Genomic DNA, 18191 nt, shown 5'->3' with positions numbered 1-18191 from the left:
AGAGCAGTCTTTGGGGCCAAAAGGAGAAAAATCCTTGTACACGCATGGCTGTGAATGGCTTAAAAAACACAGAAAATTTAGGGGTTGATGAGTTTGACTATAAGACTATTAATGAGTATAAAAATTTAGAGATGATGCTCAAAGCAAGGGCTTGCAATAGTAAAAGAGCAGAACTAATTTAAAATATCCAACCATAAGGAATCTATCTGAACTACACTGATGTGAAATTTTGAACACGTATACATGCGTACATACACAAAGAACTCAAAGGTCTTTGATCCAGTCACCAAAAGTTAACCTTTAACAACTTTGGTGGATATCTTTCTTGACATTTCTTATGCAAAAACATACTGGATACCACATTATTTGAAACAGTGAATAAAAAATAGAATGTGATGAAACCATACTACAGAATATTGTGTAGCATCTGAATACAATATGATTAGGAAAATATGTAACTTAAAATAATATTGCCGAGTTCAAAAGGTTGTCAAACCATATATAAGAATAGCTAATATTTGGAGAATGCTTACTATGCCAGCCATGTTAACTCACCAAAAGCTCATACCTACACTCTAAAGTAGATGCCATAGTAATGACCCCCAATTTATTAAGGAAGAAATAGGCTCAAAAATAATAAACTGAGATTTGAGTGTTGCATGAGGGCTCTCAAGCCCTGTAATAAACTGACTCCAGAAATTAAAAACCAAGAAAAAAAAGGGGGGGGAGCCAGTGTAGTGACTGACAAATGGCACCAGCTGATGGGTAGCACTCACTGTACTGGATGTAGGGATGGTCACGAGGGATGCGGTCCAGGCTGATGTCATGCTCCTGGCGTCGGGGCACTTCCGAGTCAGCCATTCGGGGTGACAGGGTGACGATGAGGCCCTCCACAAACTTGATGGCGTGGGTACGGATGCCGTCATTGTCAGAGTCCAACAGCAGGATGATGTCCCCAGCCATGGCAGACACCATGTCCCAGCAGGCCTCCTGGAGCTCACTGATCACCCGTGACTTCACCATCCACTGTGAGTGGGCCAGGCAGGGATGGACAGACAGATAGATGGGAACAAGGCATCAACTGACAACCCCATAAATGATGATGAACAGTCATTTGGGGAACATTTACTGAGTTACAATTCTGTTCCCAGCCCTGTGCTAGGTGATGCTGGAGACAGGGCCCAGTGGTGACCAAGCCAGGTCTGGTCCTGCCCTCATTACGTTCACAGACAGTGACAACCCAGAGTGATGAAGGCTCAGATCTTAAGGAAGCCAAAGGAATAATAATGCTGACCTCACAAGTTGGTGGCAGAGATTAAATAGATTCATTCATTTCATTAACATTAATGTACATCACACCATAGTGTGCACCCAGGCAGCCCATCCTGGTCACAGATCAGGTACTCTGGGAACATCTGTTAAATGTATCAGTGAACAGATGGATGGAAGGATGGGTTCATGGCAATTCCCTGACCATTAGACATTAGATCCCCCTGTTTTCTGTTCGCAAAGATCAACAGCACATCTTGCCCATGAAGAATTTTGATCTGACCCTGGTTTTGAATTCTGACTGATGAGTCTGTAAATGAGACCTGCCAGGCTAGGACAGCTCCAGGTGGGGAGAGAGCTCTCACCTGCAGGGCCACCTTGTAGAGCTGGGTCATGGTGAGGATGGCCTTCTTCACCACATTCACATTCTCATCTCTTAAAAGCATGTTGAGGTTCGCAATCAGTTTCAGCAGCAACTCAATGTCTCGCTTGCTGGGGGATGGAGGAAAAAGGGCACAGTCAAGGTGGTCTTTGGGCAATGGGAGCCTGGGGTCCATAAGAAAAGGAAAATCAGGGTCAGTGTGCCAGGAGATTGGAATGGAGGTGGGCAGAGTCAGGGACTGTACCTGTCTTGTTTGCCAGCACATCTGGAAGCTGAGAACAATGCTTGGCACCTCTGGAAACAGCTGCCCCCAAACACTGTTAGGTTGGTCCTCACCCCCCACTCTCTTTTGCTGTTAGGGCCTTGCTGTTCACATAAGGGGCAGCACAGCCTGACAACCCTGTGAATCTGGACGAGCCACTCTGTCTCATTTAGAATAGTTCCCACCTCATGGCTTGTTGTGAAAATTGCAACGATACATATAAAGTGCTTAGAACAGTGTAGAAAGCATTCAATAAATATTAGCCATTATTACTTCAACACACTTTGCTTTATGTCATCACTAGTTTTGCTTACTGATTTGTTTATCTAAGTCTGAGGGCTCTGAAAGTGGGGGACTCTTTCCAGTCTGAATACTAGCAGAGTCTCATTTTTTGTTGAAGGAAAGAATGAAAGGCCTTCAATAAATATTTGTCCAGTGAATAAAGAAATTCAAGGCTATACCTAGAACTCAGAATGTGAATTTTCATAGCATGTTACAATCTGACATTAGATATTAAGCTAATCAGTCAAAAAATAGGAAACTGTCAGCTACATGAAGGCAGGAACAGTATCTGTTTTTCTTCACTGTTATATTCTACAGCCTTACACAACTGCCTGGTACACAGCAGTTATGTGACATACCTGTTGAACAAATAGTTTTTTGGCAAACTCAGAAAATTTACCACAAATTCTCCCAGTAATAATCTATAAAAATGTTCAATCACTATGTCATATACCTGAAACTATTATAATATTGTAAATCAACTATATCTCCCCCACCCTCCAAAAACCCCCTACAAAACTAGTGGTTACCAGTGGAGAGAGGGAAGGGGGGACGGGCAAGATAGGGGCAGGGGTATACAGTATACATTTTACTATGTATAAAATAAATAAGCTACAAGGATATACTGTACAACACAGGAAATGTAGCCAACATTTTATAATAACTTTAAACAGAATATAATCTACACAGTCCACAATACAGAAAAGTCCTGCCCTTGTGGAGCTGGCATTTCTATGGGTAAAGAGAAGCATAATGGAATTTTGACTGGTGAGAAATTATAAAGAACAGTGCAGACAGGATATCAGACGTGTGTGGCAGGTGTGGCCAGAAAGGGCTCGCTGAGGAAGACCAGCCGAAAGGGAGGGAGCAAGCTCCCTGGGGGAAAGCGTCCTCTGCAGACACAGCAAAGAGAGGTCGTGAAGTGGAATGGCGTATTTTGAGGAACAAAAGGGAGGCCTGGGGACATAAGTGAGGATCAGAAAGGCCACCAGGAGGAGAGGCAAGGGTGAAGAGTTGGGTTTCAATCTAAGTGAGACAGTGAGCCAGTGAAGACCCAAGAGCAGGGAGGGTGGAGATCTGATTTACATTTCAGCAGGATCACTCTGGCCACTGTGTGCAAGAGGAAGCAGGCAACTGGGACAGTGTTTTCTTTTGCAGGAATAAAACATTTTGGAACTAGCCTGTGAATGTGCTAAATGCCACTGAATCGTTCACTTAAAAATAATTAATTTTATGTTTTATGAATTTCACCTCAATTAAGGGGGAAAAAAAAATAGTGGAAGCAGGGGAGCCAGACAGAAGGCCACTGAAGTCATCTAAGCAGGAGGTAATGGTGGCTTGGACCAGAGTAACAGCAAGGGAAGTGACTGAAAAATGGTCAGATGCTGTTTATAATGTGAAGGCAGAACCGACAGTCCTTACTGATGATGTAGCTGTGAAGTACAGGAGAAGCAGAGGAATCGTGGATGAATCTAAGCTTTTGACCTTATTAAATATTTGCTGAGGAGTCAGTGTGGATGGGAGGAAGGATGAGTCTGGGAAGCAGAGGGCAAGACTCTTAGGGCAGGGCCAGGCTAGGAACCAAAGAGGCCAACTCCAGCAGGGTTGCTCCCTACCATGCCTCCTCAATGAAGCCGATGACAAATTTGCGCACTTCAATCGACTTGTCTGCTTGGAATGCGATGATCTCCTGCCAAGGTCAGGAAGAAGGTGGGTCAAAGTTGCACCAGGATTCCCTGATCCCCAAATCCATACCCTTTCTGTCCCGATGGTCACTCACATCCAGGAAGTTGTCCAGTAGTGTGGGATCTTTGTTGATGATCAGTTCCTGGACCTGGAAGGAGATTGGGGATGGGAACGAGGAACACACATATAAAACCAGGGTCCAATCAGTGCCGATCGGAACACGTAGGAGAAAACAGCATGGGGAGGGGAGTAGATAGTAGATAAACTCAGTTCAAATCCTGGCTCCACCACCCCACCACAGCCTGGGCAAGTGGCTTCTTCTGAGTCTCGGTTTGCTCTTCTGCAAAATGGGAATCATAAAACAACAATTTATAGGGCTGCTGTGCAGCTTCAACGAGAAGCTCGGACAAGGCTGCAGGTACTGGAGGACACTGAATATGTGACAGAAAAAGGGCTAATGAGGGAAGTGCTGCAGGCCCCCTACCTTCCTGAGGCTCATCCATCGATTCACTCCATTCTCTTTCTGCTTCTACTCCCCACTCAACCACCACAATTCAGCAGGCATTTTATGACAGTGAGAACCCATTTCCTGAGGCCCTTGTATCTGCCAGGCTCTTCGGAATAAGCCCTTCCCCAAGATATTCTCATAGAAAATCAGTGCCGGCACAGGCCTGGCTCCTACAACCCAAGGTACTATTGAATGGACCCCACGGCCACCCTACGAGGTGGCCAAGACCCCACTCTACTGCTAACGTGGAGGTGGCTACCTGACTCCACACACTGGGCAAGTAAACTGGGGTTCTCATCCAGGCAACCTGACCCTCCAACCCCTGAACTGGACCCGCCTCCTGCTCTGAACCACACCCAGTACCTGCCCCTCCCCTCTCCTCTCCAGTCCTCTTCTGCCTTTGCATGGGCTATTCTGCCCTCTGCTCGAGATGCTCTCCCTCTCTCACTTGGCCAGCTTCTCTCCTTATCCTCCAGGTCTCAGCTCAGATGTCCCTTTTTCAGAAAGCCCTCCCTGATTCCTCATCCCTAGGTTGGGTCAGGAGCCTCCTCTAGTCTCCACAGCCCCCCGGGCTCTTCCCTCGCAGCCCTGCCCATTCTGGGTCCTCACTGTCTGGTGACCTGCAAGTCTTCGTCACAGGATAGAACCCTGGTAGAGAGGAAATACGAGGATCAAGAGCACAGGATTTGGAGTTTGAATCCAGCATCCAAGTCCTAGTTCAGCCAGAGCCTAGCAGAATGACTATGGGCTAATTATTTAAGCTCTGAGACTCTGCTTCCCTCTGCATAAAATGGGGATGAAATTACCCTGCCTCATAGGACTTTTGCGAGAATTCAATGAGAGCATGGCTGCATAGCACTGAGCACTGTGGCAGGCATATCCCAAGTCCTTAAATGTGGACACTAGTGTTATTACCAGTGACTTCTTTTTCATAGGTTCCCCTCCCGCCTCCCTTGTCCTGCTTAGCCCAGCATCACCGCCTCCCCCTCACCTGTTTGAGCACCGTGATCTTTGAATCATTGGTGATCAGTGCTGCCTGGTTCAGGAGATCCACCACCTGGAGGGAAGGTGAAAGGCAGGTGATGGTGCTCGCCTTGCCAGTCCAGCCCCTTCAGCACTCCCTGGGCTCCATCACCTGAGGGTGAATCACCCAACACAGGGCCTGTGCCTCCCCACTCCAACCCCTTCTCTCCATGCTCACTCTCTCTGAGGTGGTCATGCCATCAATGCCCGGCCCCTCCTCTTGTGTGAAAAACTGTGATGCCACGCTCCGGCGGGTGACGCTGTCCCCACTGCTGCCTGCCATGACTGCTGTCCAATGCTTCCTGGAGAAGAGGATAGATCAAGCTCTGGACTTTTACCCCACCATCTGCAAAGGGCTCAACACTCCTTTCCAGCCTGTTTGGTCCCTGTTGGGTCTTTTGAAGTCCCTCCCCCATCCAGAGTTGGGGTCAGACTCTATGTGTCCATGGGGTTGTAATCTGGGAGACACTGATGTCTCCCAGCTCAGAGGATGTATGTCGTGTAGTATGAGGCCTCACCTCCAGTACTTTACACATAGCGGGCTGACCATAAACATCTGCTGAATGACTGAACAAATGAACACACAGCAGCCATCTCACTGGTCTCAGTGCCTCTTGTCTCTCTATCTGGGCTGCACTCTGGACTGGACACCAGAGCAGGCTTTCTAAAACACAGCTCTGAGGAACCCTAGCCACAGAGTCCTGCACATAGTAAGTACTCAATACATCAAAGAAGGCCTAATTTAAATAAATTGTTTCAGCCATTTTCTGGAATACTACGAAGTTGTTTTTTAAAAGGCTGAGGTGGGGAAGACTTTGTCCCAAGGTTGCACTGGCAAAATTATGAAATAAGAAGGATGTCAATTACAGTACTATTCCTAGCAGTAAAAGACTACTATTGACCCAAGTGTTCTCAAATAGGGAGACTGGCTGAAAAACTATGATACATCCACATAATAAAATACTATGCAACTGTAAAAAGGAATGCGGGAAAGGAGAAGAAAGAATAAGGAAAATCTCTATACACTGATAAACAAGGAAAAACAAGCAAAATGAAGACAATGTTTACTGTATGCTCCCTTTTTACAAAAGAAAGGAAAATATGTGTATGTTAAAAAAAAAAAACTGAAAGGAAAAACCAAAAAGTAGAAAAGGGAAGAAAAATACTTAAAAAAATGGATGGATCTCAATGTATTATCATCATAAAAAGATGACAATGACAGTCTGCTGCATCACAGAAGAATTCAATTGATTTTTCTCAAGTTTGTGTATGGATACACAGAATAACCTGAGACAAGAAACAACTGGGTCTCAGTTTCCTTTTCTGTGAAACAGCAATGGAAACAGTGTTTACCTCCCAGGACTATTCTGAGTAGTAGATTATTTAGTATACATGGTAAACATGAGGTAAGTACAGCTACTATTTTTATGTGCACAGAAAGAAATCTGAAGGCTACTGCATAAACTGTTAATAATTTGAGGAGGGTAAAAAAGATTCATTTTTTAAAATGAACATGGTGGGCAGGGTATAGCTCAAGTGGTAGAGTACATACACAAAGTCCTGGGTTCAATCCCCAGTACCTCCTCTAAAAATAAATAAGTAAACCTAATTACCTCCCCCCGACAGAAAAAATTAAAACAAATAAAATGAACATAACATACCGTACACAGTAGTTTATTCAACAGGTATCTGCTGAATGACTACCCAACAGCCTCCTTCCTAGTCTCCCTGATGCCTGTCACCCCCGTATCCTTCCTAAAGTGAAAGCCAGTGTCCTCACCAAGGCCCATAAGGCCTTATGTGATCCGGCCCCTCCTACCTCTGCCCTCATTTCCCTCCCAGCTCTCTCTGCTCCAGTCACTCTGGCCTCCTTGTCATCACACCAAGCATACTACTTCCTCAAAGCCTTGGTACTTCTCTTCCTTCTGTCCGGAATACTCCTCCTGTCAGATACTGGCACAACTCCCTCCCTCCTTATTTCCTTCAGGTCTCAGCTCAAATATTCCAACAGTAAGGTCTTGCCTGACCACCCTACTTCAAATTTCAATTTCCTCTTCCCATCTGTGTTGCTTTATTTTTCTGCATGGCATTTATTATCATCAACACACTACATATTTATAAGCTCCATGAGAGCAGAGGGTGTGTGTGTGTGTGTGTGTGTGTGTGTGTGTGTGAACTTTCTCTATTCCCAGCATGGAACAATTTTTGGTACCAGTAAGTGTTCAATAAAAATCTGCTAAGTGAATGCCAAAGGGCTTCAACAATCACTGACCTTAGTATCCCTACCCTTTCGCTCTAGAATGCTTGAAAAATAACCTAATTATTTTTCACCTAATATTTATTGACAATTTAATATGCACTGGGGCACAATCCTAATATACATATTAACTTATCTAAACCTCACAACACCAACTCTTCAAGGTGGATACTATTTTTCATCCCCATTTCACAGGTAAGGAAATTCCAAGTCCAAGGAGGTAAAGACACTTGACCAAAGCTCACAACTTGTAAGATGTAGACCTAGCAGTATGGCTGCAGAATCTATCTTTCTCACCACTAAGCTGGACTGCCTCTCTGAAAGGAACTGCTCCCCTACCCCAGGTCTTTTCATACAGGCCAAAGGCCATGGCCACCCAATAATCCAGTATACTGCTGTTTCCCATTAGAACATAATGAACCTTTTCATGATGAACTTCTCCACTCTTTTCATGATGAGAATACATTGATCCACCCAAACTTTTTACCCTGTGTCCTTCCTCTTCCCCTTTTTGGTTTATTCTCTCTCTCTCTCTTTCTCTCTCTCTTTCTCTCTCTCTTTCTCTCTCTCTCTCTTTCTCTCTTTCTCTCTCTCTCTCTCTCTCTCTCTCTCTCTCTACACACGCACATCTCCTTTTCTTCCATAAAAACGGAGCATACAATAAACACTGTCTTCCACTTCGATTTTCACTTAATACATGCTGGAGCCCACTCTCTACATCTCATTCCTTTTTTGCCCCCTTTCCTCATTCCTTTTTACAGTTGCATAATATTTTATCATGTGGATATTATTAATTTTTTCCCTGCCAGTCTCCTTACTGAAAGAACATTTGGGGTGTATGCAGCCTTTTGCTATTACAAACAACCACTGTTTCCGCCCCCCACTCCCCGTGTACTCCTTATGGAGTCCCACTGCCCCACTCCCACCGGGAAGTATGATGAGTCCTCTCATATACATAGAGCGGCCCCACTCTGTGTATCTTTCATTCATTCAACGAACATTAAATGGGCGTTTTCAGTGAGACTGCGCTGTGCTGGGAACAGCGGTGATCAACACTACCCAGTCCCTGCCCCCATGGAGCTCACGGTCACAGACAGAACTAAAGAGCTACACAAAAAAAGGTCCAATAACAAATCAGATCACAAGTGACATGAAGGAAAGGAACAAAGACCTATGAGAGCGTTTAAAAGGCGGCTTTCGGGACTGAGGGCGGGAAAAGAGGGCTTCTCAGGGGAAGTGACGTTGGTGCCGAGACCCAAAAGATGAATGGGAGTTAGCCAGGTGGAATGAGTAAAAGGATGTTGCAGACAGAGGGGACGGCATGTGCAAAAAGCCTGAGGCGGGAAGGCTTGTGGCGAGTCTGAGGAACTGAAAAGCCCGTGCAGCTGTGCGAAGTGAGGAACGAGCAAAAAGGCAGAGCAGAGGCCGGCGGGGCGGAGGCGCCCTGACGGCTCCGTTGGAACTTTGCCCTGAGGGCACCGGGGAGCCACGGGAGGGTCCTGAGCTAGGGAAGAAACTGGGGTCGTGAGCGTCACTACTCCCCTCTCCTCTCAGCGTCCCCACACTCCCCCCGACAGCTCCCCTACTCTTTCAGGGTCCTTCCTCCCTTCGTCCCCGGGCCCCCACGCCGGCCCCCGCTCACCGCGGCTCCGGCCTCCGTCCCCCTCGCGCCCCCTCAGCAGCGCCTCTTCACAAACGCTGCCGCCGCCATCTTCCGCTCGCCGCCGTGACACTGCGCACGCGCCGCACTCGCGGAGTCTCTGGGAAATGGAGTCCACTTTGCAGCCGGACCCCGCCCCTACTCCTGCCGTGAGAGCGGCCTTCCGCCTTCCACCCCCAACAAGATGTCACGGCAGCATTTCATTTCCGGCTTTCGGACGCCATACCTTCTGGGAAATGCAGTCCTTTGACAGAGGCGCAGGACGGAAAGGGAGATAGAGGCTTCTGGGAAATGGAGTTCACAGTAGTTCTGGGTCCCTGGACGGCTGGTGTTAGAGAGTGTGGGGAGACCGGGAGGCGAAGCTCCTACGTCTTTGAGGTGGTCTGTTGCCCCAGCGGGATCTGAGCAGAGGCCCTGATCCCCTCCACCTTTGATCCTGACCATTTACACAGTATGGAGCATTTCCAGCCATTAGAAGCTTCAGTCTTTCATTTCGTCCAAAGGGAAATGTGGTTTCGAGGGTCTCTTACCAGTCCTTAGAGTAGTATATCGGGACCCCTGGAGACCACTCAGTTCTGAGCCCTCTATTCTCCGTAGCAGTCGTGCTGGGCTCTGGCTGTTCGCCCGCTCCAGTCGAGATGATGAAACCCCCTGGGCAGAAGGGCCTTAGAGTTCTGCCCTCGGGGCTCTTAGTATCAGCAATGTCTATCTACCACCTGTAACTCCCTCACCCTTCAGCCATCTCCAGCTCTCGCGTCCCCGGGCTGCGGCTCCCGGCGCCTGAGGTCTATCTCCTCGCAGTCCCGCAGGGGGCGCCCCAGTCCGGGCGCACCGCCCTCGGGGAGGCGGGAGGGGAGCCCAGGGCGGGCGAGGGCGGGCGGGGGTGGGGGGGTGTCCCGGCTATAAAGCGTGGCCGCCTCCCGCGGCGCCCAGGACGGCTGGGACCCTGTGCGGTCGAACGGACGGGCGCCGGTCGGAACTGGGGTCGTGCCGACTGAGAGATCCGAAGTGCTCGGTTCCCCCCCGGGCCAGAGCGGGGGCGGGTGGGGGCGCAGGCCCGGGGGATGCTGGGCTCGGTGAAGATGGAGGCCCATGACCTGGCCGAGTGGAGCTACTACCCGGAGGCGGGAGAGGTGTGTCCTCGGGGATGGCGGAGCGGGAAGTGGGGGGCAGGGGGCAGAAATCGGGGTGCAGGCCTAAATGGGGGCAAGGACCAAGGTGTGGACTCAAATGGGGACCCCAGCTAGAATTGGGGGCCGGAGGAACTAGAGACACGGAGACCAGGTGTAGGAGTCAGGGACAGAGGACAATGCATGGGAGCGCGGTTCAGGCAGACTAGTCGGAGTGAGGGCTTAACTGGGAGTCAGGAAGATTTAGGCAAGGGTCAAGCCATAGTTTAAATGTGAGGACTGGGTGTCAGGGACCCAAAGTACAAGAGATTAAAATCAACAAACCAAAGATAGGACTCAGATCTCCGGTTACGGACAGAGCTGGGGGATTAGGAAATAAGGTTCAGAATTGGGGGGAAAAGATAGGGACCAAGAGATGGGAGAGGGAAGTCACCATTAGGGGAAGTCTGAGCTGGGAACTCAGGATTAGAATTTAGTGTTAAAGCTGGAGGATCTGGGGTAGAAATAAGAATTGGGGCTCCCGGATAAGGATTGGGGCTGAGAACTACGTTAAAGTTAGAAATAGGGATTGCTGTTCAGAGATAAGAGATGGAGGTGCTCAGAGATGACGCTTGGTTTGGAAAGTGTGAATAACAGGTGATTTAGAGCTGGGGCTCAGATAGATAGGGGCCAGACAGATGGGATCAGAGGATCCTGAGAGCAGGGGACTGGGCAACAGCACTGGCAGGGGACGGGGCCCATCTCCATCCACCCCCATCCCTACTCATGACCCTCTCCCCTCCCAGCTGAACTTCAGGGATTTAATTGTTATTAGAGACCCTCAGCAGGGATTCTTCTTGTTGGAGTCTGGAGGGTTTCAGATTTCACATCCCCGCTCCCCAACTTTCCAGCAATCTCCAGTATTTACTAATGTCCTCACCACTCCCATCTCAGACAAGACTTCCCTGAGTAGGGGGCAGGGGTATATCTTAATTTCCTCACCCCAGCCGACAGAAAGTCCTTCCCCAGATCTAACTCCCATTCCTCTTGCTGCAAGGACCCCTCCTTAGCTCGCTGTCTCTGTAGTCAACATGGGGAAGTGGAGGGAGGGCAGGGTCCTAGTCAGAGTGTTATGGGGGTCTGGAAGCTTGGGTTTCTAACCTGGAAGGGGACTGCAGACTTGAGATGGGTATGGGAAGGGAATAGTTGAGTTCTCCAAAGAGACTAAGATCTGGAGTTTACAGGGGCCCCAGTGTGCCTGAGTCCTGGGTCTGGGGTTTGAAGCTATAGGGTGGGACTCCTGGATACCCAGGCCTGTGGGGCTTGGCAAGGTGCCCAGGAGGGGCCAGTCCTGGGGCTGTAGAGGTGTGAGGTGCACGTGGGGTGGGGCAGGCTGACCAGGGAAGAGATTGGGAGTGTAGAGAGGTGGAGGCAGGGCGGCTGGAGATGTCAGCTGTATGGTGGGGAAGATAGAGACCAGGCTGGGGTTGGAGAATCCCAGATAGTGGGGGATCCCAGCTGAATCACCTCCCCTCAGAGAGTTCAGAGTCTAGGGACATGATTTATGGGAAACAACTACAAATCGATGTTTTGGAGTTGCATTTTAAGAAGTAAATTGTGAGAGTCTAGGATGAAGGATTCATTATTTGGGGCATAGCCTGAAGTTTAGGGGCCAATTTGTGTGCATATTGTCCCTGAAATTGCAGGACAGTCTAGAGATGGTCAGCATTTGGGGGCATATTTTGGAAGAGTTGACTTTTGGGGGCTGGAAATGGACATACTGTCTAAGGGTCTCATTGGCTTTCCCATCAGCTGAACCACCTGCTCCCCCTGGGTCAGAACAATGGGGAGAGAAACATCTGCATCCACTCAGTGACAGAGAACTGAGGGCACCCCTAAACTGCTTTTTGCCCACCATACCCTCTTGCTGAGGTGATATTGATACCCCTAGACTGACTCCCTGTCTGGAAGGAAATTGAAAAGTCATCACCCTAAGGCGATATCACCCACTGGCCTCCGGTTCTCACAGATTAGCTGGTCCAGTTGCTCCCCTATTTTAGAGATGGAAAACCTACAGCCTCTCAGAGTGTATGGGGCTACTTGAGATCCTAGGCTGGGACCAGGATTAGAAACTAGACTTCTGGCTTCACACTGCCTCCCTTGGCTCCCTGTCACACCCTCCTCCAGAGACAATAAGGAAATGAAAGGGGATAAATTCTGGCCTTCTGAGGTGGGGGTGCCGGTCCCCTGAGAGCTTCCCCCCAACCTCAGCCCCGCCCTTGCAGGGGAGATCCGGCTCAGACCCGGACACTGGGGGTTCATCCCAGCCCCGGGGCGTGGGAAAGCCTAGGGTGGATTAAGGCAGCTACAGCGCTTGAGGTCAGACCTCAAGAAGGACTTCCGGGTGGGTGGGGAGCCAGAAAAGGAGGGCTCTGGGGTCCCAGTCTCCCTGCCTCTGTGATACAAGAGAGTCTGAGTTGGAGAAATGTAGAGGGGTTGTAGAAGGATTTAGGAACTCTCTGTGGAGCCCCCTGGGTCCAACACCTTCTCTCCTCTCTCTGCAGGACCCTCTTCCCTTACTCTTGGGGAGGGGCCAGAACCAGCCAACCAGGGGGGAGACCAGTGCATGGGGGAGGGGAATAGCCATAGCTCCAATTTCAATGCAAGACTTCTGGGGAGATGGTGGTGCTGAAGGAAGGAGGCAGAGAGATACAAAGAGGTGCTGAAGGAGAAAGAAAGATGGGGGGGAGGAGAGGAGTAGGGTAGAGAGAGAGAAAGGGAGAGATGGTACCAAGGAAGGGAGAAAGAGATGTGAGAGAAGGTGGCGACAGAGAGAAAGAGAGATGGGGTTTGGCAGAGTCACGAGGAAAGAAAGGCAAGGACAGAGAGATGAGGGAAAGAGATGGAGGAGAGAGAGAGAGACAGGGAGAGATAAAGGGAGAGAGATGAGGAAAGGAGAGAGATGGAATGGGAAAAAGAGGGAGAGATATAGGGAGGGAGTGAGGGAACGAGTATAGAGGTACTGAGACAGGGGAGGAGATGGACAGATACACACAGAGCCAACAGGGAGATTCAAAGATCCATAGGATGGGGGAGGGTATAGCTCAAGTGGTAGAGTGCATGCTTAGCATACATGAGTTTCTGGGTTCAATCCCCAGTGCCTCCTCTAAAAATAAATAAATGAACTAATTACCTCCCCCACCAGAAAAATAATTAAAACAAAACAAAACAAAAAAACACACAAGAACAAAGAGACACAGGAGAAAAGAGCTACCTGGACAGACATATGAAAGAGAGAGGGGATAATTTCTACTGGAACTCAGACCTAGGTTGATTGCCACCTATTCCTGACTCTCTGAGTGACCCTGGCAGTTCCTCTTTCTCTCAGGACCTTTGGATCTGCAGACACTTAAGTGACAAGGAGATGAGATGTGACACATTGATTCATAGCAGAGGTAGCAGCACCTCCAGTGCCATGAGACCCCTTCAGCGGGAGGGGATCAGGACAGACAGGCAGATGGAGGATTGAGGGAGAAAGGCTGGGAGAGAGTGGAAAAGGATAAATACACAGAGAGAGAGAAGTCACCATCCAACATGCTTCCTGTTTTCCTTGCTTATCTTGGTCACTTCCTGTGAGATTGACAGCACCATGAGGGCAAGCATTTCAGTCTGTCTTGGTCACTGCTTTTATAGCATGATCCAGACCACCCATCCGGAGCCAGACTACCTGATTCAGAATCCCAGTTCTGCTCCTTCCTTGCTGTGTGAGCCGCCCCCAACAACCTCTCTGGGCCTCAGCTTACCCAGCTGTAAAATGGGTGTCATGTTAGTGCCTCCCCCATAGTGCAGTTATAAGGATGAGAGCAGACGTTTCCTGTGAAGTGCTTGGAGTAGTGCCTGGCTCAGAGTAGGTGGCGAATAAATATCGAATATTTGAGACACTGTATCATTACTTACAAAGACATAGGAATGTCTGCTGTATTTCACTGAGCTAAGATGAACATTTTCCCCCCATTTGAACATTTCTGAAAATGGAATGGGTTTTACAATCAGTGATGTCTAGGGATTATAACTGACAGTGTTTTTTTTCCCATTCTTATTGATACTTAATATTGCAGCTTACAAAGTAATATCTTTGATGTGATGACCTATATATAGTAAGTAGATGACATATATTAGGTTGAAATGTGGAATTTCTGACTTTCAAATGTTCTTGACCTATAAAGACTGTAATTTTATAACCTAAAAGATTGATAGAACATACACATATAGATTTCATTATTAGGTAAATTAGCAGCTCTTGGATCTTTTTTTCTTTTGGTCTCAGGACTTCTTATACTTTTTTTTAAATTTCTTAATTTTTATTTCTTTTTTAAAAATTTTGGGGGGAGGTAATTAGGTTTTTATTTATTTGTTTTAGTGAAGGTACTGCTGAGCTATACCCTCCCCCACTACACTCTTAAAATTATTGAGGACCCCAGTTTCTGTTGACTGGGGTTATATTTATCAATAGACACCACATTAGAAATGAAAACTGAGGAATTTTAAAGATATGCATTAATTCATTTGAAAATAGCAACAATGTATTAGTATAAGTAATGTATTTTTATTAAAATAACTATACTTCAAAATATTTAGTGAAAGGAGTGGCACACTTACATTTTTGCAAATCTCTTTCATGTCTGGTTTAACAGAAGACAGCTAGATTTTCATAGCTGCTTCCGCGTTTAGTCTGTTGCAATGTCATGCATTATGTGGCCTCTGAAAAACTCCTCTGCATGCTCATGAGAGAGAGTAACAAAGGCTAGTCATATCTTAGCATTGTATGGGAATAGTTTTGACCTCATGGATACCCTGAAAGGGTCTCAGAGGCTCCCCAGGGTGTCCCAGAGCACACTTTGAAAACCACTTAGAGTGTGAGCTCCAGTGCATGGGAGCCTAGGGGATGGGGTCAGGGAGCGGGATCATGAGGACAAGGAAGAGAGAGGGACTCCAACAGACAGCTGTCTACAGACAGAGGTAAGGATGGAAGGGAATCATACAGGAGGCAAGACAGACAGATGGACACACAATGGGTCCGACAACCCTTTGCTTACTGGCGGACTGGAGACTCACTGCTCGCCATCTCTCTCTCCTTGCAGGTTTACTCTCCAGTGACCCCAGTACCCACCATGGCCCCCCTCAACTCCTATATGACCCTGAACCCTCTGAGCTCTCCCTACCCCCCGGGGGGGCTCCCTGCCTCCCCAATGCCCACAGGTCCCCTGGCGCCCCCAGCCCCCACAGCACCTCTGGGGCCCACCTTCCCAGGCCTGGGTGCCAGCAGTGGTGGAGGCAGCAGCTCAGGGTACGGGGGCCCGGGACCGGGGCTGGTGCATGGGAAGGAGATGCCGAAAGGGTACCGGCGACCCCTGGCACACGCCAAGCCGCCATATTCCTACATCTCGCTCATCACCATGGCCATCCAGCAGGCGCCCGGCAAGATGCTGACCCTGAGTGAGATCTACCAGTGGATCATGGACCTCTTCCCCTACTACCGGGAGAACCAGCAGCGCTGGCAGAACTCCATCCGCCACTCGCTGTCTTTCAATGACTGCTTCGTCAAGGTGGCGCGCTCCCCAGACAAGCCGGGCAAGGGCTCCTACTGGGCCCTGCACCCCAGCTCAGGTAACATGTTTGAGAATGGCTGCTACCTGCGCCGCCAGAAGCGCTTCAAGCTGGAGGAGAAGGTGAAGAAAGCAGGCGGCGGGACCTCCACCTCCAGGAACAGTGCGGGCTCTGCCGCCTCGACCACCACCCCTGCTGCTGCAGTCACCTCTCCGCCGCAGCCCCCGCCCCCCGAGCCTGAGGCCCAGGGTGGGGAGGACGTGGGGGCTCTGGACTGTGGCTCACCCCCTTCCTCCACACCCTACTTCACTGGCCTGGAGCTCCCAGGGGAGCTGAAGCTGGATGCGCCCTACAACTTCAACCACCCTTTCTCTATCAACAACTTGATGTCGGAACAGACACCAGCACCTCCCAAACTGGACGTGGGGTTTGGGGGCTATGGGGCAGAGGGTGGGGAGCCTGGGGTCTACTACCAGGGCCTCTATTCCCGCTCTCTGCTTAATGCATCCTAGCAGGTATGTGGCGGGGTGGGAGCATGGTGGGTGGGGTATGGCTGTAGCTCACACCATCAGGCTCTTGGGGCCTGATCCTCCTGGTGACACTTTGCTTGTCCCGTCAGTTAACATCTTGGTTGGTCTATTACTTACTGTGGTGACTGCCGTCTCTGTGGGCACCAGGTTGATCCACTAGGTACTGTGATAACTGCCACTGACATCTTGGTAGGCCCACTGGGTACTGTGAAGACTGCCATGTTGATTGATATTACTGGTTGATCTACTGGGTGCTCTGATGGCTGCCATCTGGGATGACATCTTGGTTGGCCCTCTGGGCGCTGTGATGACATCCTCTTGGCTGACCCTTTGGGTGTGATGGTGGTGCCATTTCAATTACATCTTCTTTGGCCCATTGGATACTGTGATCACTTCTTTGTTGGTGGATTTATTGGCATAGTAGGTGCCAAGTTGGCCACCCTCCTGCATAACATCTTTTTTGGCCCATTGGGTACTGTGATGGCCACCATCTTGGCTGGCCGACATAACCAGTGTATGCATCATGATGGCTACCACAGCCCCTGTGTTGGCCGTGTCATCACCATCTCTGGCGTGAGTGGAGTGAGGGATGGAGATGAGGATACTTCTTGGTTTTCTCTGTAGCCCATCCTCCCTCTGGTCCAGGAGAAACCAGAATGGACTGGTTAGGGTGTGGGGAATTTCTACTGAAGTCTGGTTCTTGCCTGGGAAGCGGGATACTGGCTGCATCTGACCATTAAAGACACCATTTCTGCCTCTTACTGAAAGTCTCGTTTCCTTGGCGAGTGGGCCCTGTGAGGCTTGAACACCTGAATTGCTGTTCCCTGTCCCCTCTCCTTCCTGCCCCCAAGAGCTGGCTGCCTCTGGGGGAAGGGCTGGGGGAGGCATCGACCTGACCTTTGGCTCTTTGCTGTCCCTGACCCCAAGGACAGTTTGTTCACAGATAGCAGCCCCCGCAGCAGTGGGGCCAGGGCAGCAGGAGGAGGTGGCGCTGCAGTGACCAAGGCCATCTCCCCACCCCCACTCTCCGGACACACGCCTCTAGCTCTGAGGCTCAGGGAGCCCAGGGGCTGCGCAGTTTTTGGTTAAGCTGGGGAGGAGGAGACGGGACAAACCAAGTGTTAACTGAAGGAGACAGTGTGTGTATTAGTTTCTGCGTGTGTGCGCCTGTGCCTCTGTGGGTTGTAGGATATCACTGTGCCCATTGAAGTCCCTGTGGTCTGCTGCAGAGTGTTATTTAGTGTTTGTATCCCTCAGTTGTGTGAGTTTGTATGTCTGTTCATCCTCTGGGTGTGTGCTTATTGTGGGCATCTCGCGATATCAGACTCACGTGCTTTGTCTTTATTGTTTTGTGTGTGTGGTTCTCTTATATACCTCTCCCGGGGACCCTCTGGGTCTCACACTGTTGGATGTGTCTTTTCTGTCTGTCTATTTGCATACCTGCTGCCTCAGAGAGTCTGTGTCTACATCATTGGTGACTATATCATTGTCGTGGGTCATTGTGTGTCACTGTGTGTTTCATGTGTATCTCTGTGAGTCAGCATCTGCCTGTATTTTTTTTTTTAAGTATATCTGTGTTTGTGTATCATGCCTGTCTTTGCTGTGTGCCTGTCACT

General features: G+C 49.2%; 2 protein-coding genes across 2 annotated transcripts in view; one reads left to right on the top strand and one right to left on the bottom strand.

Moving 5' to 3' along the window:
- The window catches only part of SYMPK (symplekin), a 34136-nt gene extending 24695 nt beyond the window's left edge, over positions 1 to 9441 (bottom strand). Inside the window, 7 exon segments of the mRNA XM_032485751.1 lie at positions 777 to 1026; positions 1635 to 1761; positions 3812 to 3885; positions 3976 to 4029; positions 5381 to 5446; positions 5591 to 5714; positions 9312 to 9441. Of these exon segments, the coding sequence (XP_032341642.1) occupies positions 777 to 1026; positions 1635 to 1761; positions 3812 to 3885; positions 3976 to 4029; positions 5381 to 5446; positions 5591 to 5695 (676 nt within the window). The 5' untranslated portion in view covers positions 5696 to 5714; positions 9312 to 9441.
- An 813-nt stretch (positions 9442 to 10254) lies between these two features.
- Positions 10255 to 17402, top strand: FOXA3 (forkhead box A3). The gene is made up of 2 exons (XM_006179424.3): positions 10255 to 10462; positions 15580 to 17402. Exons 1-2 carry the CDS (start codon positions 10394 to 10396, stop codon positions 16555 to 16557), a joined length of 1047 nt encoding a protein of 348 aa, XP_006179486.2. The 5' UTR covers positions 10255 to 10393; the 3' UTR covers positions 16558 to 17402.
- The last annotated feature ends 789 nt before the right edge of the window (positions 17403 to 18191 follow it).

Source organism: Camelus ferus, chromosome 9, assembly GCF_009834535.1.
Source record: "Camelus ferus isolate YT-003-E chromosome 9, BCGSAC_Cfer_1.0, whole genome shotgun sequence".
Classification (NCBI taxonomy): Eukaryota; Metazoa; Chordata; class Mammalia; order Artiodactyla; family Camelidae; genus Camelus; species Camelus ferus.
The sequence above is the reverse complement of the archived record's forward strand: the minus strand, read 5'-3'. Positions and strand labels throughout refer to the sequence as shown.

Coding starts and splice junctions, on each gene's coding strand:
- FOXA3 (XM_006179424.3), top strand. CDS start 10,394: ATGCTGGGCTCGGTGAAGATGGAGGCCCATGACCTGGCCGAGTGGAGC. Junction 10,463..15,579: donor ACTACCCGGAGGCGGGAGAG/GTGTGTCCTCGG, acceptor CTCTCCTTGCAG/GTTTACTCTCCAGTGACCCC.